This window comes from Theobroma cacao, chromosome 8 (genome assembly GCF_053813885.1).
Source record: "Theobroma cacao isolate CCN51 chromosome 8, ASM5381388v1, whole genome shotgun sequence".
In the NCBI taxonomy this organism is placed as follows: Eukaryota; Viridiplantae; Streptophyta; class Magnoliopsida; order Malvales; family Malvaceae; genus Theobroma; species Theobroma cacao.
The window spans coordinates 374,487-397,997 of record NC_142646.1 but is presented as its reverse complement, the minus strand read 5'-3'; the positions used below and the strand labels follow the sequence as shown (position 1 = coordinate 397,997).

General features: G+C 36.4%; 5 protein-coding genes and 1 long non-coding RNA gene across 7 annotated transcripts; 1 reads left to right on the top strand and 5 right to left on the bottom strand.

The window, feature by feature from the left end:
• Positions 1–198: 198 nt before the first annotated feature.
• LOC18591199 (alpha-amylase-like) lies at positions 199–2,484 on the bottom strand. The gene is made up of 4 exons (XM_088808866.1): positions 2,102–2,484; positions 1,843–1,975; positions 745–1,535; positions 199–581 (listed from the first exon to the last, which is right to left on the bottom strand). The coding sequence occupies exons 1-4, from the start codon at positions 2,183–2,185 to the stop codon at positions 330–332; spliced, it is 1,260 nt and encodes a 419-aa protein (XP_088664992.1). The 5' UTR covers positions 2,186–2,484; the 3' UTR covers positions 199–329.
• Positions 2,485–3,618: 1,134 nt separating this feature from the next.
• On the bottom strand, positions 3,619–5,773 carry LOC18591198 (alpha-amylase-like). Its single transcript, XM_018125718.2, has 4 exons — positions 5,608–5,773; positions 5,386–5,518; positions 4,350–5,134; positions 3,619–4,203 (listed from the first exon to the last, which is right to left on the bottom strand). Exons 1-4 carry the CDS (start codon positions 5,683–5,685, stop codon positions 3,952–3,954), a joined length of 1,248 nt encoding a protein of 415 aa, XP_017981207.1. The 5' UTR covers positions 5,686–5,773; the 3' UTR covers positions 3,619–3,951.
• Positions 5,774–6,773: 1,000 nt separating this feature from the next.
• On the bottom strand, positions 6,774–8,537 carry SCP2 (sterol carrier protein 2). Its single transcript, XM_018125327.2, has 4 exons — positions 8,284–8,537; positions 8,127–8,187; positions 7,189–7,291; positions 6,774–7,043 (listed from the first exon to the last, which is right to left on the bottom strand). The coding sequence occupies exons 1-4, from the start codon at positions 8,407–8,409 to the stop codon at positions 6,962–6,964; spliced, it is 372 nt and encodes a 123-aa protein (XP_017980816.1). The 5' UTR covers positions 8,410–8,537; the 3' UTR covers positions 6,774–6,961.
• A 755-nt stretch (positions 8,538–9,292) lies between these two features.
• LOC18591196 (Thioredoxin superfamily protein) lies at positions 9,293–12,255 on the top strand. 2 transcript variants are annotated; one of them, XM_088808952.1, is made up of 5 exons: positions 9,293–9,451; positions 10,167–10,261; positions 10,421–10,850; positions 11,330–11,383; positions 11,989–12,255. In XM_088808952.1, the coding sequence occupies exons 3-5, from the start codon at positions 10,509–10,511 to the stop codon at positions 12,106–12,108; spliced, it is 516 nt and encodes a 171-aa protein (XP_088665078.1). In that variant the 5' UTR covers positions 9,293–9,451; positions 10,167–10,261; positions 10,421–10,508; the 3' UTR covers positions 12,109–12,255. The 2 variants fall into 2 exon arrangements, with proteins under 2 accessions (XP_088665078.1, XP_007017236.2); XM_007017174.3 differs by having other exon boundaries at positions 10,167–10,850.
• LOC148761078 (uncharacterized) lies at positions 9,680–10,116 on the bottom strand. The gene is made up of 2 exons (XR_016027880.1): positions 10,008–10,116; positions 9,680–9,889 (listed from the first exon to the last, which is right to left on the bottom strand). It is a non-coding gene; the product is annotated as an uncharacterized LOC148761078 (long non-coding RNA).
• Positions 12,256–13,081: 826 nt separating the features above from the next.
• On the bottom strand, positions 13,082–16,365 carry LOC18591195 (abscisic acid 8'-hydroxylase CYP707A1-like). Its single transcript, XM_018126268.2, has 9 exons — positions 16,071–16,365; positions 15,623–15,944; positions 15,315–15,464; positions 14,904–15,152; positions 14,663–14,752; positions 14,447–14,525; positions 14,119–14,225; positions 13,848–13,966; positions 13,082–13,480 (listed from the first exon to the last, which is right to left on the bottom strand). Exons 1-9 carry the CDS (start codon positions 16,268–16,270, stop codon positions 13,381–13,383), a joined length of 1,416 nt encoding a protein of 471 aa, XP_017981757.1. The 5' UTR covers positions 16,271–16,365; the 3' UTR covers positions 13,082–13,380.
• Positions 16,366–23,511: the final 7,146 nt, after the last annotated feature.

Genomic DNA, 23,511 nt, shown 5'->3' with positions numbered 1-23,511 from the left:
CCTTAAACTCCATTAATTTTTTCATGTAAACCAGCAAACAAGTTTGGGTATTGGTGCTGGCAGCAGAAACCTTCTTTTATTTCTCTCTTCACTTCATATAATAGGGAATAGATTTAAACTACCTTTAATTAGGTATTATTGCATTGTTGATGGCATGCAGATTATGCTGCATATTAGTCACAAGTAACGATCACGTAGTTAAATGAAAGTACTTGTATTAGACATTTATTTATTTCAATAATATTCGTACATATCTCTCAAGAAATTTAGCCAATAATAGCATTTAGATATCTTTGGGTGACACTTCCATTTGAACATTGATTTCTGTCTTACTTCTTCGCCCATACAGCATAGTCTTTCCCTGAGGTAGCAAGCTGGTAACTGGAAGGTACAAGGTTCCCAAGATCCAACTTTGGGCCAATCTTCATAATGATTTTCTTATCAATTGCAGCTACATAGAGATCAGAATCAGAGGCTAGAATATTCACTGTGCTTGTGGCACTAATTCCATTCTGACTCCTTACTGCCGCCAATTTAGTAATCTCACCCTTTAAGCCCCAACCAACAAAGTGATCATAAAACTGCACAACAAGGAATGTAAGCATTCATTAGGTTGACAGTATAGCAAACTGAATATTGCCAGTAACTTATAAACACAAAATTCAATTAACAGCTATAATATTGAAAAATTACATGTGCTCATGAAAAGAGATAATACTAAGAAATAAGGTTGTAAGAAATAACTATTGATGGAGTGCCAGGATGCGTGAGAATATAAGCATATCCCTGCATGACTTTATCAGATGGGAAAGGCCAAAGCCTTTGAGGAGACCCTGTGTCATGATTATCGATAAACGTAACAGCATTTTGAGGCAAAAGTCCAATCATTCCCGGTGGCTTGCCATTTGAATCCTTCAACCGCCACAACTCACCTCGCACAGCAGCTTGTAGAACACCTTTGGTTGTAAAATCAAATGCTTTGACAACTCCACCAGCAGCTTGAACCCAATCTTTGAGCGCTCCACGATGTGAATCTTGGCCATTTTGCCCGAGAGAAAGATCTTCCAACTTCTCCCCAACTGCAAAATCTGGTGAAGTTCGTTCCATGTAGATTTTGGTAATGCTTGGGGCATAACCTCTTACAAAATCAAATCGCCATCCATCAAAACCAATTTCAGTCTTTAACCAATTCATCCAATCAGATAACTCATTTTGTACCCTCGGATTGAGATGGTCAATGTCAGGAGCAGGCTGGTAATCCAGTCCAGTGTCAGGATTGCCTGTGCCATCTGAATACTCCTTATCATTGCCGCAAATGAAGGATGGCCCCCAATCTAAACGATCATCTGAAGTTCCACCTTCAAAAATGCTATATATTCCTCTTCCATCTTTTCTCTCAGCAGTTCTATGGTTTATTACTATGTCAGCTAAACATTTGATTCCCTTTCGATGGAAAGCTTCAATTAGAGACTTCAATTCAGCCTGAGATCCATACTTTGATGAATCAAGATCATAAAGCCTTCCCGGAAGATATCCTGGATTTTAATAGGACGGTAGACACGATAAAGGTGGCTGTTATTTTTCTTAGAAAGCAAACTGAAAGTGATAAAATAAACGAGAAGGGAAGAGGGGAAAACGAGAGAGAAAGGAAGCTAAGAGATCATGCTGATATAGATTCTGGTCTCTCTTTCATGCTTTTGGTCAATTGTAAAATCTCTTTCAGTTTAAGAATAGCACTAACAGAAAGGTATATTTTAACTGTATAGTAAGTCCCTCATTTTTTGTTACATTCAATACATCAGCACAATCGATGCCTCAATGGAAACTTGAAACTTGAAATACCTTGAGGTCCAACTGACTGAGAGGGTGGAGGAAGCCAGACATGAGTAACTCCGGCATTAGCAATATCAGGGATGGAGTTCTTCAGAGAGTTGTACCATCCTCCTGCCTTGTTACATGACTCCCAGTTGAACCCCTATATGACATCAAACAAAGTTTTCAACAGTTAGAGACTCAAGAGTTTCGCATAATATGCACATGGAGTGGTGTGTATCTGTAGTGTGGGAGAAAGACGAGAGGGATAAATGACCGCAAGCTATACCTGAAAGAGTAAGGTTGGAGATGTTAAAGCTGGAAAGATATAGAGGAAAAGAGAAAGGAAGCAAAGTGAAGTGACGGAACTCATTCTATTTATGTTGGTATCTTAGCCCTCTTGTGACGAGCTTGATGATGCTGCTGGCTTTTTATAGGCACCAACAATGCCTGTCTCAAGATTCACAATCCACATATGGCTCATACATTGTGAACACTGAAACTGAGACACCCAATTAAAAAAAAAAACCAGCAAAAACGAACAAGAAATGTCTATCTGGCAAAAAATGATAAGGCAAGAAAAATCTCAAGAAAGATGTTCTAATTCTGAATTCATCTTTGTTTATTATCCCCCTTTCCTTCAGTCTTGATTCACGAATTAGTTATCTGTAATGAATTATTGTCATCGATCTTATCCTCTTATATTGATTCCTGGATATTATAGCCAAAGATGTAGGACTTTGCTGAGAATAACCAGGGAAGTGTTCACATTAAAACAGTTATGTTGGGGACACTCATGCCGATGCAGAGCTAGAAACTGCCAAGTTAGAATATGGTGCAATGGATAGCGACTTCATTAATCAATCAGGCTGCAAATCCTCTTGCAATACAGAAAAGAAAAAGAAAACACTTTGAACCCAAAAAGAATTTGCCATCTTTTCCTACGAAAAAGAGTCTTCCAGTCCCACGAAACGCAACACTCAAAAGGAAGAACTGGACAATGCTGTCTCCTCAAAATGGGATCTCTCTGGTGGGTCATTCATGTAAGAGAAGCTGAACAACGTGTAGGAGTGGAACTCTGCTAATGAAAGAACCCTTGTCACACCTAATACGATTCTGTTCCCACCATGCCACTATTTTTCCAAATACTATAAATAATTCTTACTCACTTTACCGTAAGAATAATACTCTCCAATTTTGTACATGAAAGATTTCTAATTTTTCTTGTAGTAGTGGTGATACGTAACTTGAAATCCACCTCACAAAATCTCTAGTACACAGGCCAATAACATTGCCATCCTACGTCAAACATTCACGAGTGCTACAAAGAAGGTTTCTGAGTATGAGAGAGAGGGAAAGAGACAATAATAATATTGAAAACAGAGGAATATTTAACATAGCGGATAAGATGGAAAGAGACAATAATAACATTGAAAACAGAGGAATATTTAACATAGCGGATAAGAGGTAATTGCGGCTAACCTTCATCCAAACTAGAGAATGATATGGATAAAAACCCTGTCCATCTTTGTTATCATCGAACAGCATTGGAGGGCTGTACTGTTTGATTCAATCATTTGAGGCTGTTTTAGGAAGAAAAAACTTACGGCTGAGGTCATACAGAATAGAGAAAAAGTGGTGATAATTCGTAAGTTAGCTTCAAATATGTTCTTTGCATAGAAAATTGAGGTATTTTGCCAATTCTTTTAAACAAGAAGCAAACAGATCTCATGAAATTAGCTCTAACAGAAATTGTTAATGCAACTGAGACTTGATAACAGAGTATATGTAGAGGAAGAGAAGAAAGAATGAAGGTAGGACCATATTATTCATAAATTGAGGAGATAATACAAGGCTTATATACCCTGTTTACATGAAGAACACTTGTAAACATATTTAACAAGTGTTAAATCTAGATTTCATGCATACTCACACGTAAGGGACAGCTCAAGACTTTTAATTATAGTACAACGAAGCAAACTGTAACAAACTAAGAAAACAAACTTAATTAAGAGTCAAACACTTGCTGCATGCAATGAAGTATTACTTCTCAACAGAAATGACAACTCTTTTAGAACATCATCGGATGACCAATTTGCTTTCCCCTTTTTTTTTTTTTGTGTGTTCTTTCAAATTTTTTCACTTCTTCTCCCATACTGCATAGTCGTTCCCTGAGGTAGCAAGCTGGTAGTTAGAAGGAACAAGGTTTCCAAGATCCATCTTTGGTCCAATCTTCATAATAATTTTCTCATCAATAGATGCCATGTAAAGGTCGGAATCAGAAGCCAGAATATTAACCGTGCTTGAGGTACTGATCCCATTCCTGTTCCTGATCGCCACCAGTTTACTAATCTCATCCTTCAAACCCCAATCAAAGAAGTGATCGTAAAACTGCAAGAGGAAGAAACATGTTTCCGTTAGGTTGAGAATCTGGCAAAGTAAACAATTAAACAAGTGTATTTGGATAGTCAAAAGTTACAAAGAATAGTGACAAGTTAAGAAGACAATGCTGATTACTTCTGCTACTGTTAACTTACAATGGAGGGGACGCCAGGATGGGTGAGAATATAAGCATATCCCTGCATGACTTTGTCAGATGGGAAGGGCCATTGATTTTGGGTGGAACCGGTGTCATGATTGTCGACGAAAGTAGCAGCATTTTGAGGTAAAAGTCCAATCATTCCTGGAGGTTTACCATTCGAGTCCTTCAACCGCCATAACTCCCCTTGCACGGCAGCATTGAGAACCCCTTTTGTAGTGAAATCAAATGCTGTAACAACCCCACCGGCCGCTTCAACCCAATCTTTTAGTGCACCGCGATGTGAATCTTCTTGTCCAAGAGAAAAGTTTTCCCATTTCTCCCCAACAGCGAAATCTGGTGAAGTTTGATCCATGTAGATTTTGGTAATGCTTGGGGCATAGCCTCTTACAAAATCAAAACGCCATCCATCAAATCCAATTTCAGTCTTTAACCAATTCATCCAATCCGATAATTCCTTTTGTACCCTTGGATTGAGATGATCAATGTCAGGAGCAGGCTGGTAACCCAGTCCAGTGTCAGGATTGCCTGTGCCATCCGAATACTCCTTATCATCGCCACAAATGAAGGATGGCCCCCAATCTAAACGGTCATCTGGGGTTCCACCTTCAAAAATACAATATATACCTCTTCCATCTTTCCTCTCAGCTGTTCTATGGTTTATTACTATGTCAGCAACACACTTGACTCCTTTTTGATGGAAAGCATCAATCAATGACTTCAATTCTGCCTGAGATCCATACTTTGATGCGTCAAGATCATACAGCCTTCCTGGCAGGTATCCTGGATGAAAAATGAGCTCCTTGAGGATGTGAAGATAGTCATCAATACAGTCAAAGATGGCTAGGACAGGACAATTTTCAAACAAAATACAAGGCCTCAATTCTAGAGAAGAGAAAAAAAGCTATCTGCCACAGTAATCAACACTAAAATGGCCATTGATCCTTTGGCAGATCAATCAGAACATTCATGTAATCATTCACACCACATGACATGATATCTATGATCAATGAAGAATTAATTGTAGAGTATACCCTGGGGCCCAACGGACTGCGATGGTGGAGGGAGCCAAACATGTGTAACACCAGCGTTAGCAATATCAGAGACGGAGTTCTTGAGAAAGTTGTACCATCCACCTGCCTTGTTGCATGATTCCCAGTTGAAACCCTGTAGCAACATCAAATCCTTAAATATTAAAATTATGTTTTAATCAAACAGAAGCCTCTGCATGTTGTCAGGAGATAAAAAAAACATACCTGGAACAGTAAGGCAGGGGATACCAAAGAGGGAAAGACAGAGAGGAAGAGAGAGATGAAGCAAAGTGAAGTCAACATTTGGCCTTTTGTCTTGAGGGCTGAGGTTTATGCCGTCTCATTTATAGGCATCATCTGCATGTTTTGGGATTTTCTGCGTGATTGATGCTTCAAAAACTTCGAAGTCAATTACGTGTTTGAAGGAGAGAAATGAATTTTGATTGAAATTAATAAATAGACAAAAATATTAAATTTCTGTTTAAGTCTGAAACCAATTAAACGATGGTCGTAATAATGACTCCATGATTATTCCCATCAAGCCCCATCAAAACAAAGAGTCCAGTTCGGAAGCTGCCGGGAAATTCTTCCGAAGGCCATTGCACTAACCACAATCAGTCGGTAGATGATATTTATGACGTCTAATGGTACCTTGAATGAACTCAAGCCATTCAATGATGCAATTCCAGCAAGTCTATTTGTCACAATTCAACGTATTGTATTGGTCATCTGTGATGTTTCCACTTCAAGTTCTTTTAAGCTCCTTTTATCTTATTACAGTTACAACCTTCCAAATCCCTGAGTATTATTTTCTTGCAATGCAATTCCCCTTATTTAATGCTTTACTTAATCATTGATTTTTATCTTTCTTAGATATTAATCATTTCAAAAACGTTTTAGCCATGACTTTGGCTTTGCTAATGGTATATATTTACAGTTACTTTAACCCTTGTTTGACTTGAGAATTGGGCAAAAAGTGCAAATATGCCAACATGGACAGTGACAGCGGTTGAATCTAATTCCAGCTTTCATGGATTTAATGGAAGACTTGGAAGATATATATTATGAGAAGACTTGGAATAAAACAATTGTAGTTGGTGATCAGCAGCAATTGCATATCACCAGAATTTTATTATAGCACAACCCATTTCAGGGTTTGCAAGTTAAGGAGCTGTTTCAAAGATCTTGATACTTGGTTGGACAATGCAGTTGCCTGATGAAAGATAAAATGGTCCCCACGCCCAAAAAGAGTTACAAATCAAATCAAGCGCCCTGACAATAAGTTAACAAGGTCCAGCGAACAGCAAGTAAGCATGACAAGCAAAATTAGCATCTGATCACATGGTGAACTTGACAAGAAGGGAATTGTGAATCCAACAAAGCACGTAGTCTTTGGTTGAAAAAAGTAGCATATTGCAATTGATCAATAAAATGGATTGTGGAGCTTTATAATCCAAATCCTTAGGGATTACAACTGACTTATCAATGAAATAGTTTGACGGATGGCTTCCATTTATACTTTTCTAACTTAGCTTTCCCAACAAAAGAACCTAATACAGTACTACATTACCATCTCTGCTCACAGCTTTGCAGGCTTTGGGAAAATGTCTGGAGTGAATTTCTGAGCTGCACTCAAGCTCCCTTTAATCTTCATTGCACCCCTGCATCATAGATTTCAACATATTAATTGTTAGACACATTGAACAGATCCTTAACACTGCAACCCCCACTTCCTTCAACATCCTCCCCCCGAAGAAAGAAAATACTAATAATAAAGGCTAAATAAATAGAAATGGGAAATTGTACCTCATAAAGGCAATCTGGGGATGCATCTTCCCAGTGGCAACCTTTATAAAATCATCATCCTTAAAGGAAAATATAGCATCAGGCTTTCCCCCTTCATATTTACCTAAGTTTCAGAGCAATAGGATAATGAAAAATTATATAATAAAAAATAGCAGTATCTTAATGTTGCTTTAGTTATTAGGTCCAACTAATGCAATAAGAAGACTGAATTAATTGTATAGATCCATGAATCAATGTAATCATACTGTATCTCCAAGAGCAAGTCACCGAGATAAAAAGTAAACATATACAAATAGAACAGTCATAATACCTATTTTATATGGCCAAAAACTTGCAGAAATAAACTGCAGGCTTTATCTTTAACATAAGAGCACCATATGTTAGAGTTAGGTAACCCCCTTACCTGCCAGTAGGGTGAAATATTAATGGACTTTGCCATTGAATATCTAATAATGGAATGCAGTGCAAGCTGTCAAAGAATTAATAGGACTTGTACCATGTAAAGCATTAACTAATGAAATGGGGTCTACTCTGCTACCATTGTCATAGAGGCAGTTGAATAACCAAATAATGATCATAGAACAGACATGTAAGAAAATGATACTAGAAAAGAACCCCAACCGGTTACAAAATTTATACTCTAATTACAGGATTAGGAGAAATGAACTAATCAGCAGATACTGGCAAGCAACCATTTCAGTTTTCGATAAGCAGATAATCTTTTGTAGATAAAACTTCTACAGAATTATACATACATATGTAAAAGATACAAACTTCAAACTCTATTCCATCATCACAATTTACTAAGCTGCAATTTTATCAAGAGGCAGAGCAACATAAACAAACCCAGCAAAACATCAAAACCGGAAAAAGAATACAAGATTAACAAAAACACGATAGGTCTTAAAAAAGAAAAGAAGAGAAGAGAAAGGGCTAACCTTTTGTAACCTCTCCTTTCTTGAGATCAACAACGTAAGAAACCTCATCGAACCCAATTTTCTATACCTCATAAACAAAACCCAGAATTAAAAAAAACAAAACTTCAAATTAAATTGAAGTTTAAGAAAAGAAAGAAAGAATGCATAAAGGTTGGACCTTGGGGGCAATATTGATTTGGTAAACGAGGCCAATCTTCTTGGTGAGCTCTTTACCAGCATCGGTAGCCAAATGTATCTTCATCATCTCAAACAAATTATCGGATTTCAACTCAGTATTCGCCATTATTACACCAAATTTTGAGGAAGCGAAGAAGAGGAAGAAGCAGCTATGGAAATTGGCTTTTGTCTAACGGATCCTTAACACTGTTTTTATTATGTAGGTAGGGAGAAGGCAGCTGGCGAAAATTTATTTCAATCCGGCAAGGGATCATGAAATGGCTAGCGTGACACGCTTTCCAATAAAAACTATTTAATATTGTAAAAAAATGATAAAAACCTTGCTTCCATACGGCTGTTTCCATGGGGAAGCTGTTCTTTTTCCCTAGTCTCAGTGTTCACATATATCAGAGCTTGATGGCTTACTTTTAGATAAGTTGTACCTTACTTACTGTGAGAACGTTGACAGGGTATTTATCGCAATAACTAGTTAATTAATTCTCTGTACCAGCTTGACGTGGCTTGTCCACGTGGGATTTCGTTTATTAATTTTTCGAGTACTTTCTGGTCTGGTCTGGTTCTGGGCTAAGATATTTTCTAGTGGGCTAAGGTTTAACACAGTTGCTTTGATCTAGAAGTGGGTTTTGGGCCTTTGGGCTTTGAGATTTTCATGAATAAAAACCTTAACTAGTCTTGAGTTGAAATCCTTGCTATATCTATTTTGCATTTTACTTTGACAGTAAAGATCTGAACTTAGAGCTTTTGATTTAGAGAAGTAGTGCAATGCAATTTTCATGGGATATAAACTTTTTAAAAATTTTTTATTTAGTCGATGTAAAATTGAAACACACTGTCTACCTATTCTGAAACACTTGACTTGACGCAATTAGGTACCATTGAAATAATGCCTCAATAGAGTAATTAAGAAAGGGGAAGATTAAGTCATGTTAGCATAATAATAGTATTGAAAAAAACGGTGGACAAGAGCTGTTCCCCTTGGATAAATAAGGGGAAAACACGGCCCCCATTAAACAAATTAATAGTATGAAGGGATATTTGGATAGCGTATGGGAACGTGAAAAGCGGATGAGGTGGTGGCGTGTCCGTTTCTCATTCGAAGCTTCTTCAGTTATCGCCAAAAGCAAGTCACCTCTCTTTAACTGCCGGAGGTAAGCTGCTGTTCATTTCTTCAAATTCTTCCGCATAACATGAAGAACAGTCTCCTAGCTAGTCTTTGATACCAATTGTTCTTAATTTTAGCGGCTGTTCTTGTCGAAACCTGTATCCCTGTTGGTTCAGTTTTAGCAAATCTCCGTCGAGTGTTTGATGAACTATGAACTGTTACATGTTTACTTGTTTGCATTGGATGGTTAAGTTTTATCCATGCTCAACAGAAAGAAACCAGAATTGGTATGATAAGTTTGGTTTCATGGAGGAAGTGGGCAAGTGGGAAAAGTACAAAACAATAGGAAGATCAGAAAATAGGGGTGTAGATTGACTCTGATCTTCAAAGTGCTGGATGGGTCTTTTGACCCTTTGGAAAATGGCACCTCTGTTCTTGCTTTAGCTGAAAAGTCATGTAGTTTCTTCTTGAAGATTGCAGTTGTCTGGATAGATATAAAGAAAACACTGTCATTTATACAATACGAATGATCCATATTTTCCCACTTTCTGACAACTTGAGAATATGAATATATATACTTCAGAAAATGTCCTGTATCATACCTTCTGTTTACCACCTTTCTTTGAATGAAGTTTATCTAGATACATTGAATATTTGAATATCTGGATAATCAGGAATCTGCAGGTTATTTGTTTACAAATAAAGCATAACTTTTCAACTTGGAGAAAATTCTGATGTTTTTATACGTATTTGTCATATAGATAGTGAATGAGTGATGGCTGCCTGATTGATTACCACTCAGCTGATGGAACCAGACAAGGGATAAGGGACACTAGAAAGATAACCGCTCAATCAGGCAATATATTAACCCACGTATCTCAACTTTGTCCTCTAAATTCATAAATTTTAGGGTGGGGTTTTTTTTTTTTTAATATATTTCTGTTGTGGAGAGTTTGCTGTATGCTGTCATGCACAAGCAGAATATGCTCCACAGTAACGCCTCTTTCATTTTCAGAAAAAATCTTGATGGGCAACTCAATTATAGAATTCCCTGTAGTCTGCCCAGCTTACATAATAATCGAAGTCATGTTAATTCTTGTCTTATGAGGGTCAAAACACCAGCTATGACTATAACTGCTGGCTTGGACTCATTGGAAATTAGCCACACATTGCATCCTGGATGTATCAAAGGTGTGGCTGATGAAAATCAAGGGCAATTATCTGACGAAGATGATGACCTCTGTCCTGTGGACTGTGTTAGAGAATTTAAGACTGATGAAGAGTTTTTGAAAATCCTTGATAAGGCCAAGGAAACAAATTCTTTAGTTGTGGTAGATTTTTATCGAACTTCCTGTGGAAGCTGTAAGTACATTGAGCAGGGTTTCTCAAAACTATGCAAGGGTTCTGGCGATGAAGAAGCTGCAGTAATTTTCTTGAAACATAATGTGAGTATCTTTCACAAGCTGAACTGCATCCACTGCAAAGAAAGCCATGTTATTGCTTAGAATACATGCATCTATCCTAAATTCAAGTTCATGGGTGCGATTAGCAACAAGAAACTTAAGATGGAATTTCAGCACTTAACACCATCTAAATTAATTGCACTTACATTCCTAGGGAAGGAAAAAGGCCTCCCAAGAGTGACCTAGCACTTGCAGTAAATTCTGATAAACTGATATTTATCTGATATGCAAGTGATGTGGATTTTGACCATTTAAAAAATGTAATTCATCTTAGAAGGCATAGATCCAGCAGAGTTGGACTCTTAGTTGGTAGGAGGGCATTTTGACCAGACAAAAAATTGGTTGGGTGTCAGTTTGCATTGGACTAAGTTCCTCAGTCATTAGTCTAAATTTTCCTTCAAACCATCACCAGGACTACGGGTGATAAAATATGAGCTCTTATTATATGTTTTTTGGCGCAGGTACTTGATGAGTATGATGAACAATCTGAAGTTGCTGAAAGACTTAGAATCAGGGTAATCTCTGTTGTAGATTATGTCCATTCCTTATACAGAGTATTTTGCAAAAAATAGAAGCATCAGTTGTTTGCAATGAAAATCAACGATCCAAAGATGCTTAGTTTCATGTTCACTCATTTATTTTGTGTGTACGGATCAACTTTTTGATGAGAAAACCTGAGCATCATGACAATTTGCTTGCTGACTTTTCCTTTAGATGTCATTATCATCTGATCACCTGTGTGGAGTCATTATCATAGCTGAACCTGATCTTTTGTCTTTTGGCAAAAAGATCAAACTGAGTAGAAATTTAAAATTTTTGTGGAGAAAAGGATCTTGAATAATTACTTATGTCTATTTCTAATCAAGTTGGGAAGAAAGAAAATCACCAAGAAAAGGAAGCTTTTTGCATCAATGGTTTTTTGGGGGAAACCTCCTTTTTCTGGTCCATGCTACTTCTTAATTCCAAAATCAGGATAGCATATGTGGATGCATCCTAATCTACTAAGCATGCTTTTCTTTTATTCATGCATCATTCTATATCATTATCAGCAATATATAGTCCTTTTTCTTTGCTCCTGTACTATGCTGCATTGAAAATACGATGAACCTCAATGTTGCAGGCAGTGCCTCTCTTCCACTTTTATAAAAATGGAGTTCTCTTGGAAGCATTTCCAACCAGAGACAAGGAGAGAATTGTTGAAGCCATTCTGAAGTATACATGTACCACTCAAGATGCTTAAGCAAAGGCGGTTATATTTTCGAACTTTGCTTTTGCAGTAAAATATTGAGATACTTGGACTGGATTAGACAAGAATAACTGGTATAGAACGTATTACTACTGTAACCATTATTCATATGGTGTACTTAAAAATTGAAAATGTTGTTTCTATTGTTCTGTCTGTTGACCGTATGCTCCGAGTGTTCATAATAATGTCTATCTGCTAAAGATGAAGCCTTTAGATATGGCTTATGTAAAAATCAGTGGGCCCTCTCCAGCCAACTCTAGCTATGGCTTATCTAGAAATTGAATGATCAGGAATATGGAATGCTTCATATGAAGGAAAAACCATGTACAACTGATATATGCCTTGCCAACTGACCAGACCAACGCATGATATGGTTCAAACTTCAATCTGATGTCTTGCAGAAAGATTTTCCAATGACAATGGTTAAGTAGGATTAAATCAACATATGAAGTGCTGTGGAGATAACTTTTCCTGACCTTCTTATGCCAGATTCGAAGGATGAGAAGGAAAGAAAACAACCAAACAGGCGTTATGAACTCAATCGACTAAGCAGGGTAAGGTAAATGTGTTTGCTGGAAGTTCCTCCAGTCTACATCAGTACAGGATCCTTTAAAATATCATGGCCAAAGCTGCTGGTAAAGACTGACATGACAATGGGCTCAAAGCTATCAAGCTCTGGTAGCCACATCTAATTAGTGGGGTCCATAAGGGAAGACAGCACAAACTGTAGTCAACTAACTTGGTGTCCTTCAGACGGAGCTCGCCTGCCGGAGGCATCACCCATTCCAACTCAGCCCATTGTAGTTTGACACATGGCTCCCTGGCAGCCTCTGGAAGAGAACTCCAAGGGTACGGCATAAGTGGTCATGATTTATGGAAAACGGCAAGCAATGGAAAACCAAAACAAGATGTTTCTCCTCTCTGAAAAGGATTTGCAGATAAATGCGAAACTTGGAATAGTACTTGTTTGCTAATGGAAACCTTTCAACTACCATAGATATCAAATGTCGAGTTACAAATTGCTTGCCGCTAAAAGAAAAAATACGAGGGGCGTTGAATGACAATGAGAATGAACTAAAACTGAACTAGTGGATGGGAAACAACTTACCATCCCCTAAGACCTTGTAAGGGGATGGGCTATAAATTGGATGGTAAAAATGAAAACTGCCAGGCTAAAAGTTTTACTGTAGCGACTAAAAGAGTGAATGAGGTGGGTGAGGCGCGTTCCATCACAGCTATTATTATAATCCACATCCATGTTGCCTTCTACCTAGTAGATTCTTTCCAAAATCTGGTGGGGAGTCCTTGCAGAGGGACTGGAAATGGGCCATATTGACTCCCACTTTGGGATCCTACCACTTCCCACCTGCAAAACCCAACAAAATGTTTTTGTCAGCAGTTATGTGCAGAGAAACAAGTCTTCTTCCTTCCCCAAAGATATGTAATTTCATTTCTTTTTTTCCCCCTCTTATATTTCCTTCTTGTTGTCTTTTTAGATCATTTTTATGAATTTATACAGCCATTCACATGAACAAGAATCCCTTTTCTAAAACATCTTGATGGTAGAACATTCTCTTCTAGATTGATTAAGATTGTTTTTACTAGTGACAAAGAAAGAAATCTCATTGAAGGGGACCAATATGAGAATATGGTCCAAGTTACTGTTAAGCCAGTGTGCTGTTTGAATGACAGGAGCATTACTTATTATTGGAACTGTGATTTTCAAACAATACCTGAACTTGGAAACCAAGTGGTGGCTCATTATAAGCATCTCCAGCTTTGCAAGCTCATTTCCAGGACAGGCATGCACTCCATTGCCAAATGGCATGAAAGTGTTGGGTTTTGGGGCAACCTACAAAAACAGTGAGAGTAACTTATCATATGTCTACAACCAGAGAAATGCCTCCATAAAAGTTAAGTTAATAGCAAAATCATAAATGAAACAGGAAAAGAAAAATATCTACAGACACATTGGATATATAGCACATTTTAGTCTATTCATACCTCAAACCTGGAAGGATCAAATTTCTGGGGATCAGTAAAAAATTCAGGATTGTGATGAATGTTTCTGAACAGAGGCATTACTTTCCAACCTTTTGGAATGAGGTATCCTGTTGCAAATTTTAGAGTCAGCAACTGTCTTATGTCATTTTATATGATAATGCTCAGTCAAAGAATGGGATGCTCATAGGTATTTCGGCAGTGAAATCTGAAAAAATTATCTTTTATGGTTTTGCAGTGCTCTTAATTCCATATTCACCCAAAGTGCACTTTTATTTAGTCATCCCAAATAAATTCTCTCCCTCTGTCATTAAAATCGATGTATCCTTACCTTTGTATTCCACATCAGCAACTGCTTCTCTAAAAGTGAAGGATATGATGCTTGCCATTCGTAATGTCTCTAATACAACCTGGTCAAGTTAATGCTTTCCACTGTTAGCCAGGATTGAAGGGTAGCCAAATCCAACTTGGCAATTCATGAAAAGAACAAATTTCAATGTGACTAGATGCCTGTATAAGGCAAGTCACTATGATTAACAGTTCTCACCTTGTAAGTAACTGGCATATCCCTTGTCTGTGACCACCTCAGTGGCTGGTTGCCTTCTTCATTCAGTCTTCTAATTGCCTTCTGTTCAGCCTACAAAGACAGCCTCACCAATAGTTAAATAAGATTTTCTGTATCTGGCCTGGAGACATAATTTCAATGATAAAGACAAGCAATAAATTAATGGGGAGGGGGGACGAATCTAGAAACCGCAAAAATGGTTGGACTGGTTCCATGCTCTTACCTTAACTGTCTCTAGAAGTTTCGGATTGTCATGGAGGTACTTGACAATCCATGTCATGACGCTGGCAGTGGTGTCCTGAGCAGCGAAAAGAGTACCAATGATGTTATCCGAGATTTGATCACAAGTTAGGACTTCCCCTTTTTCATCTTTGTAATTCAGTAGACAACCCAAAAGATCCTTTTCAAGCAACCTCTTCTCCTTCCTTTTACATATGATATCACTCAAAATCTTACTCAACCTCTTTCTTGCCTGCAGGGAATTCGTTTTAAGGGAATAGGAACGAAGACAGTTAATAATTTGACAAGTCGAACTTTCGAGAAGTTTCTTCCAAGAAGAAAACAAGATAAAGGTCAGAATAAAATCAAAATTAACAGAAATGGGATTGCTTGTATGATATGATATTCTGCTTACCAGTAATGCCTTTTTGTAGGGAGTTCCAGGGATGTTTGTAGGGAAGGAATTGTAGCCTCTGTCAACTATGAAGTAGTTCTTCTTAAGCTCCTCCCTATGTCGAGCTTCCAAACGGCCAAAAATAAATAGTATGCCAACTTCGAAAGAAAACTGCAATCATTGGAGACAAACTTAAGTCAGGAGATTCAAGACGTTATTTATTAATACCAGAACAAAAAAAAAAAGAGAAAAAACTGTGTCAATAAGGAAAAGAATTATAAAACATTGAACCCAATCATTTGTTTTGACGATATTGAAGCGAAATTAACCTTTTTCATTTCATGAAAAGTGTTAATAACATGCCCCCCATCCCAAGTATCTAAAGCAGAGGCTGCTAGGGCATCGATATTTGCCACCAAGTTCCGAATTGTTTCAATGGACAATGAGGCTTGAACCAGCTTCCTGAGACGAGTATGGTAGTCCCCTTGGTGAAAAAACAGCGCAGCTGGACCAACCAGACGCTCCTTGCTTTTGGGGTACGTGGGCTTGAACAAGTGAGCTTGAGTTACCAATACAAAGCGAGCAGCCTCAGGGCTAGCCAGCATAACAGAAGGACAGCCTAGGATATGTGTTTTGAAAATCTCTCCATACCTGAATCACCATGTTTTAAGTTTTACCACAACGAAGTTGAGTGAAAAAGCCCAAAAAGAAAAGAATAAAAAAGACAGTAAAACACTTTGAAAGTCAGAGCAGCAAAACGAAGGGGGGTTTGAAAACCTTTTCTGCTTGGCAGCAAAAAACACATTTGGGTCTTGAGAATAGAGTTGGAGAGTTTCTCCCATATAAGGCCATCCCATTGACCCTGGAGGAAGCTCAGCCTCAGCTCTTCCTTGGGATTCTTTCTTTTCCCTTCTTAACAATCTATATAAGACTACAGTTATGAGAAAGATAACAGCATATGCAAAAATTCCAGCCATTTCTGTCGCGGACACTCTCCTTGGGAGTAGCAAAGTTAAACCTGACTCGTTGTAGAATCCAAGATGTTGGTTTGGTGATAGGAGTCATTGGTGGAGGGAGAAGGGATTGGCTAATATAGAGAAATTGAAAGAACATGGAGACAAGGACGTGCGTTATTTTTATTTAGATTTTGTCATATTATGGTAAGATTCATACAAATCCAACAAAAAACCACTGGACATCATTATGCAGACAATTTTCACCAGTTATTGAGCTAATGCAACATATCCATATCTTTATAATCCTTAGCTACATCTTATTATATTTCTCAAATTTATGTTGATGAATCCAATTCTTATATATATATATATGAATTTTACAGCTTATCCCCCAAATTGCAAATGTAATCACTGTGGTCCAGAAAAATAAAGGTGACAAAAATCTGATTCGCTTTCCTGTTATGCTGCCTGATGCTAACCTGTGGGAATGTGGGGCCTGAACCAATGGAGACCAAGCACATAACCTTAAAAGAGTAATCTGGTAATTTAATATATGGAAAATCTGAGAGTCCATCCATAATCGTCCAGGGCCCATTCGCCAACTCTTCGGGGCACATCCAGTCTAAACTAGAGAAGATAAGCCATAATGATTGAAAAATGAACAATAATTTTGTAATCATCCTGCTAGGTTCAAATTTTACCATAAAGTTAAATTCTAATAGAAAACATAGCTCCCAGTGTAATACAGTAAATATATAATTCAGTGAATTTTTTGAATCGAGAATAATTTTTTATAAGATACATGCATTTATCATTGAATCAAATACTTAGATGTTATTCAATATATTTTATTAAATGTTAATTTGTTAAAGTTTAATAGTAAAGAAATTAACTTTTGATTCAACAGAGGAAAACAAATAACTTCAAATATTATTATACGTGAATTTTGTCTAATTTTATGATAATTTATTGGTTCATTTAATTTATTCGTCGATCAATTTCTTCTCGAGTAATATTGTAATATATGATGCAAATGCAATCTCATTAACAAAGAAAACAAAAAAACCAAATTATCCAATAAATTAAATAAAACAATACAATTGGTCATTGTGAGAAACCTAATTTGTGGCTTCTTGATTTTTCTAGAAACAAAACGAAGTTGAAAACTATGCCCGCCAGGGATTGTGAAAGATAGTAGTTAATGTTCATTCTGTGAATATGGCTTGAAAGCATTAAAGATCAATAATGAATAATCAACAAGCTGACACAATATATATTGACTGCTCGAAACAACTGGTAGCATTTTCCATTTGACTAATTTTAGGATGTGTATGTAATAAATTCTGAGGCAACCAAAGCATGTATAGCTAGAAAACAAAAAAAAGGATTTTGAACATGTTCTCCTAGATGGTCCATGCATGCCCCTTTGAATCGTTATCATATTCAACAGTCTATGTTTATTTGACAATAACAATCAAGCAAGTCTAGAAAAGATGCAACTAAATGATGAATTTGGGAAGATGAAGTGTATATATGAGGAGAATGGACGCATGCTAAATCCCAAACTCAAAGATTTGTATCATGACAAAACCCCAGTCATGATACATGTCCGATGTTGAATTCAAGCAACTATATATATTTCACTCTAAATTCCACTGGACAATGAAAAGAGAAAGTATAGATTGTTAAAGATAGCAACTAGTGTGAAAACAAGCTTAAAATCTAGCAGAAAGAATGTAGGCATGCTAATGATATTGACACTTCTCAAAGAATGAGAGAGTTAATGTTGTTTTGAAGGGAAAATGAAAGGAGTAAAAGGGGGAAGAGTGGCATCCAGCTCACCAGGTAGAGCACGGGGGGGTCTCATGTGATGTGTGGAATTCTTAGGATCTTCGACTTCCCAGTCCGTAAATCCTCCAATCTGGAATTACATGGTCCCTACCATCTCACTGATTCTCCCCGCCCCACTCCTTGTCGGTGCGACGACCAAACAAAAAAAGAAAGAACATTGTTTGTTTGTGTTGGTTCTGCGGTCGTGGAAGTCTCAGCAGCATTGGACCGCAAACTTTTTCGGTGTACGCCCAATCTCTCACACTTCCACTATTGTCAAAGGCGAAGCCCAAAGGCATATATAGGGTGGTTACGCTCATGTCCCAACGCTCGACGTGCCCGTCACCATCACAGCTAGCTGGAGCTTGACACATCTCTGAATCTGGGTGGTCCATTTCCAGAGACTTCCGATACGAGAAAAGTCACCCGCCACCCCATCCCCAAGGTAGAACCAGGAAGGGCCCCGAACTCACTCATTTCTCTGTCGCCATCCCTTTTTGTTTTTGCTCTATTCATTGGTAAGTAGTAATTCAATGTAATCATTAGAATTACGGTTTTCTTTTGGTTATTAGAGAGATGGGTTTAGAGTTCTAGAAACAATACTCTCAATACTTAGCTGCACTTACTAGCATTTACCGAAGTCGATCATGACACTTCGAAGTCGAACTTTTAGCTTTTATACCTTTTTGAAGATACACATGCAAGATCGTAAGTCGTCAGTTCAAGTCTTCTTTGGACTTGGCTCATGCACCTATATATAATTAGCGAATATTACAATTAGTAAGAAAACTACTGTTACAACGTACATTTCATTCATCATCTAGGGTAAGACCAGTAATACAATGAACAATCAGGTACCTGTCAAAAAAATTTTCATTGGATAGGAGTAGATTCCTTGGCAATGATAGGGGTCTGTCGATAATCTTTTCAACATCAATTTGTACATATCCATTACATTAAGTACTGTCCGAAACTTCATTTAACCTATCAAAATATGACACGTAGACTAGCTCATGAAAAAAAGGAGAAAAACAGCTATATGGGACATAGATACATCCTAAGTACAGAAGAGATATCGATGTCCAAATGTCCTTGACACAATCACGTGTGAAAGAAAAAAACTTGATAAATTTTTAATATCGTCAAATATTCAATCTAAAACTAATTATATTTACAAATATAAGAGAATCTCAATTTTATTTTAAACATAAATACATTCGAATTTTTATGTGTTTTTTAGAAAAAATTTAAGACATGATGAGAAGTGGCAATTCTCCTTTATTGCCAACTTAATATCTTGAGTAGTTCTCTGCCAAAATCCTAAATCCTTAACCATTGTTAGAAATGTTCGATTTAAATGTACCATTGAAACGTACTTAGATATTTGATTCATTAATTAATGTATAATCTCACGATTTAAAGAACAGAGTTCGAATTTTTTTTTTTTAATTATAAAAAATAAATGTTCCATCCAAAACACAATTCAAGCAAAGTTGCGTACGTAGACACACAATCGATTTCGGTCAATCACTTTAAACTCAAATGCTAAACAACTGGAAAATTTAATGCTTTTGTTTGGTGTATTTTGGGTACGAGGCTTATCTTTTCAATGTTAACAATCATGCGTGGGAGATATGCAGAATGTACTAAGATACCGGAAATTGCCACTTGTCGAATAACTTGTCGCTCCTGCTTCTCTCGTCTCGACACCTAGTTGGACATTGATTTGATTTACTTAATCTCCAAATGACAAGGAAATCTCTCCTGGATCCTTAGTTCGTCAATCATTTAGGCCAGGGGTCGGCTGCTTACATGGTTCAAGGCACGATGTGCACCAGCTTTGGGACAGTATCTCATTAATATTATCATACACTAAGGTTGTCTCAAGCTGTATTTCCTTCTATATTATGAATTTCGAAGAAGCTTTTTTTAATAACTAACTTTGAAAATTAATAGACTTTTGTATAGGTTTGATCAAAATTTAAAAATGTCTGATATTTTTCTCAAAAAATATTCACAAAATATGATGAACTTTGTTCGATTTGATAGTTGTTTGGTATTTTTTTCATAATTTTGTATTATATATTTAGTAGATTTTTTATATATTAACATCACTCTTATCATTAATTTTTCATATTGAATTTATGAATTAGTGTTTAAAATTAAATTTTTGGGTAAATAATAAAAAACTAGACAAACAATGGAAAATATAAAAAAAAACACCGAAAGAAGTATCAAAGGGGCCATTTAATCTAATTAACAGGTACTTAATAGGAAATCAAACCAAATTCGGATACTTGTAAGTTGACACAAGATAAAAAATATCCACTTATCAACCTGTGTAATCCTTGAAGCAATAACTTGTAATAGTTGTATCCACATATTGCGGGGATCAGAAGGGGAAAAGGGGTTTGGTTTCGGCTTTCGAATCAAGGTGGATCATATAGGATATGAACCTACGAAATATAGAAAGAAACTATAGCAATAGGGATGTCTGAATTAAGTTCATCCAAGGAATCATATGAATCGTGCGCAATGCATCATTCCCAAAAGTTGGAGGCTATAGATTTGCGCTACATCAAGTTGCAGGCTATAGAGAGGAAGGATGGAAGATCTTGAACAACCCTTTAGCTGTTCATTGCCCACGACTCTTTTGAGCTTGAGCTGCACCGAAAACGCCAAGATATCCTATCAGGTAATCACCATGGGCAATACTAGAAATCTCGCTGCTTCATGATGAGCTTACTATATAAATATATATACATCCTCATTTATTGTCCTTTTTGATGTTTTTTTTTTTTTTACAATTTTACGTCAAGTGTTTTATAAACTTCTCATATTAGGGTTTAATATTTATGATTTTGAATTTAAGATTGATAACATAATACTGGACATGTGACGTAAAATTATGAAAATAAACATTAAATAAAGATAAAAAAATTTTATTCATATATATTAAATATAAATTATCTATTACTACACTCTATTTTATCAAAAAATAATGAAAGTTTCCGATTTTAGTTATATTCCAAGAAGCTGTGGTATCAATACTACTACATCAACATTCCCTTGTTGTCTGCTCTGCTTTAGCGGATACACAGCAACCCCATGTTAGAAAAAATTTAAGACATGATGAGAAGTGGCAATTTTCCTTTATTGCCAACTTGATATCTTGAGTAGTTCTCTGCCAAAATCCTTAACCATGGTTAGAAATGTTCGATTTAAATATACTATTGAAACGTACTTAAATATTTGATTCATTAATTGATGTATAATTTCACGATTTAAATAACAGAATTCGAATCTTTTTTTTTTAATTATCAAAAGCAAATGTATCATCCAAAACATATTTCAAGCAAAGTTGCATACGTAGACACAATCGATTTTGGTCCATCACTTTAAATTCAAATGCTAAACAACTGGAAAAAAAAAAGACGACTTTATTAGAAATTCAACTCCATTAGCAAAACTTCAATGCTTCTGTTTGGTGTATTTTGGGTACGAGGCTTATCTTTTCAATGTTAACAATCATGCGTGGGAGATATGCAGAATGTACTAAGATACGGGAAATTGCCACTTGTCGAACAACTTGTCGCTCCTACTTCTCTCGTCTCGACACCTAGTTGGACATTGATTTGATTTACTTAATCTCCAAATGACAAGGAAATCTCTCCTGGATCCTTAGTTCGTCAATTATTTAGGCCAGGTGTCGGCTGCTTGCATGGTTCAAGGCACGATGTGCACCAGCTTTGGGACAGTATCGCATTAATATTACCATACACTAAGATTGTCTCGAGCTGTATTTCCTTGTATATTTATGAATTTCAAAGAAGCTTTGATTGATTTCTAATAAGTAATTTTAAAAATTGAAGTGAGATTGTGATTTTCGACAGCAAGATAACGAAACATGTGAAGAATGTGGACATCTTAAGCAGATTCATAATGAATTATATATTTTTGCATTCAAAATGTTTGAGAACATGAACTTCATGAATACTCATTCCAACACTTTCTAATAGTTACACTTTCAAAGGCTTTCAAACAATTTCAATTAATTTTTACGGTTTCAAAGGGCTTTCGTTATGTTTGTTTATTTTACTGTCAAAATATTTAATTTCAAGCTGATATAGAAATAAGATCGTAAATTCACAAATAAAAACACAAGATCTTGTGTCATTTGTTTTTTTTTTTTTTTTTAAAAAGTATATTTTTTATATATTGATGGATACAAAGGAGAACACAAAATCCGGTGTTTGTATCTCATACATATGTAAAATAAGTTGACTGATAATCTTGTAAAATCCGATATTCAATGAACACAAAATCTCTTAATGATTGATAAGGTAATTTTGTAAGAGTGGACTCTTTTTTCTGTGCTCGTAACTGTAGTTTGTTGTTTTTGAACTCATTCCAAGGATGAAATGTTCTCTACTTCTTAATTTCCTAATTGATATCATATAGCCTACTAGTCGTTGCAATAACTTTATGATAGAGCAACAGAAGAAGGTGTAATAATGAAGGTGAAGAAAAGAGAAACTTCAGTGAAACTTTTCTCATACCAGATAAAAACTTCAGCAATTTATGTGAAGAATATCTCCATTCCGGTGCATGCATATCAGGTACTAAATTAATTTTTCTTTCTTTTTTGGGGTGATTGTTCTGTTGCTCTTTCTTTTTCTATAGTGAAAGTGGTTGTTTCTAGCATTACTTCCTTTTTATTAATCAATGATATACTCACACATGTTACAAGGGAATTTGAATGTGAAATCCTCCTCAAAGTTTGATATGACCTTTTATATGGAGCCAAGATCTAATCAATGCTCGAAATTTGATCTAACCATTCTAGCATCTGTAGTTTCGTATAGAGGAGAGATAAAAGAATGTCCTTTTCACTTTTATTAGTGCTAAATGCTAATCAAACTTCTTTTACACAAGGATTAGGTCTAGTAGATAATATTCTTCTTCCTCCAACTCTTTTGACGGGCTCTATCTTATATAGAAATGGGATTTTTCCTCTCATCGCAATAAAGTTTCATCCAAACTCCTGCGTCCACTTGAACAAGATTGATAAGGGAACCAGCACAAGTCTAGAACTAGCTAGCTAGGCACTAGGAACATTCACTTGCCCCATTATTTCGACATCCATGCACATTTTCCAATTTCGATCCAATAATCATGCCTTGCAGGTAGATACCGATCACTTCTTAGTTGTTCCTACAACGTTGTTATCCTTGTAATGGCTTAGTGGTCTTGCTGCTCGGGAATGCTTCAGCGTATGCATGGCTTTTCACCTGGAGAAAATCTTTCTTGGATTTTATTCCCTGTCCAATGAATAAGAAAATTCACATTTGGATGTACCTTAATAACTTTCCTCTTCTCACAATTGAAATAAAAAAAGTAAAATACTCAAATATTTTTAAATTTTAATCAAA

What these genes read in the sequence shown, in the direction of transcription:
- LOC18591199 (XM_088808866.1), bottom strand. Translation starts at nt 2,185, where the DNA reads ATGAGTTCCGTCACTTCACTTTGCTTCCTTTCTCTTTTCCTCTATATC. An exon ending in CTCCAACCTTACTCTTTCAG is followed by an intron (nt 1,976 to 2,101) that starts GTATAGCTTGCG and finishes GATGTCATATAG; the next exon opens with GGGTTCAACTGGGAGTCATG. An exon ending in TCAGTCAGTTGGACCTCAAG is followed by an intron (nt 1,536 to 1,842) that starts GTATTTCAAGTT and finishes ATTAAAATCCAG; the next exon opens with GATATCTTCCGGGAAGGCTT.
- LOC18591198 (XM_018125718.2), bottom strand. Translation starts at nt 5,685, where the DNA reads ATGTTGACTTCACTTTGCTTCATCTCTCTCTTCCTCTCTGTCTTTCCC. An exon ending in CCCCTGCCTTACTGTTCCAG is followed by an intron (nt 5,519 to 5,607) that starts GTATGTTTTTTT and finishes ATGTTGCTACAG; the next exon opens with GGTTTCAACTGGGAATCATG. An exon ending in ATCCTGGCGTCCCCTCCATT is followed by an intron (nt 4,204 to 4,349) that starts GTAAGTTAACAG and finishes TTCCTCTTGCAG; the next exon opens with TTTTACGATCACTTCTTTGA.
- SCP2 (XM_018125327.2), bottom strand. Translation starts at nt 8,409, where the DNA reads ATGGCGAATACTGAGTTGAAATCCGATAATTTGTTTGAGATGATGAAG. An exon ending in GAAAGGAGAGGTTACAAAAG is followed by an intron (nt 7,292 to 8,126) that starts GTTAGCCCTTTC and finishes TCTGAAACTTAG; the next exon opens with GTAAATATGAAGGGGGAAAG. An exon ending in CCCCAGATTGCCTTTATGAG is followed by an intron (nt 7,044 to 7,188) that starts GTACAATTTCCC and finishes TCTATGATGCAG; the next exon opens with GGGTGCAATGAAGATTAAAG.
- LOC18591196 (XM_007017174.3), top strand. Translation starts at nt 10,374, where the DNA reads ATGCACAAGCAGAATATGCTCCACAGTAACGCCTCTTTCATTTTCAGA. An exon ending in TAATTTTCTTGAAACATAAT is followed by an intron (nt 10,851 to 11,329) that starts GTGAGTATCTTT and finishes TTTTTGGCGCAG; the next exon opens with GTACTTGATGAGTATGATGA. An exon ending in CTGAAAGACTTAGAATCAGG is followed by an intron (nt 11,384 to 11,988) that starts GTAATCTCTGTT and finishes TCAATGTTGCAG; the next exon opens with GCAGTGCCTCTCTTCCACTT.
- LOC18591195 (XM_018126268.2), bottom strand. Translation starts at nt 16,270, where the DNA reads ATGGCTGGAATTTTTGCATATGCTGTTATCTTTCTCATAACTGTAGTC. An exon ending in CCTACAAAAAGGCATTACTG is followed by an intron (nt 15,153 to 15,314) that starts GTAAGCAGAATA and finishes AATTCCCTGCAG; the next exon opens with GCAAGAAAGAGGTTGAGTAA. An exon ending in ATATGCCAGTTACTTACAAG is followed by an intron (nt 14,526 to 14,662) that starts GTGAGAACTGTT and finishes TAACTTGACCAG; the next exon opens with GTTGTATTAGAGACATTACG.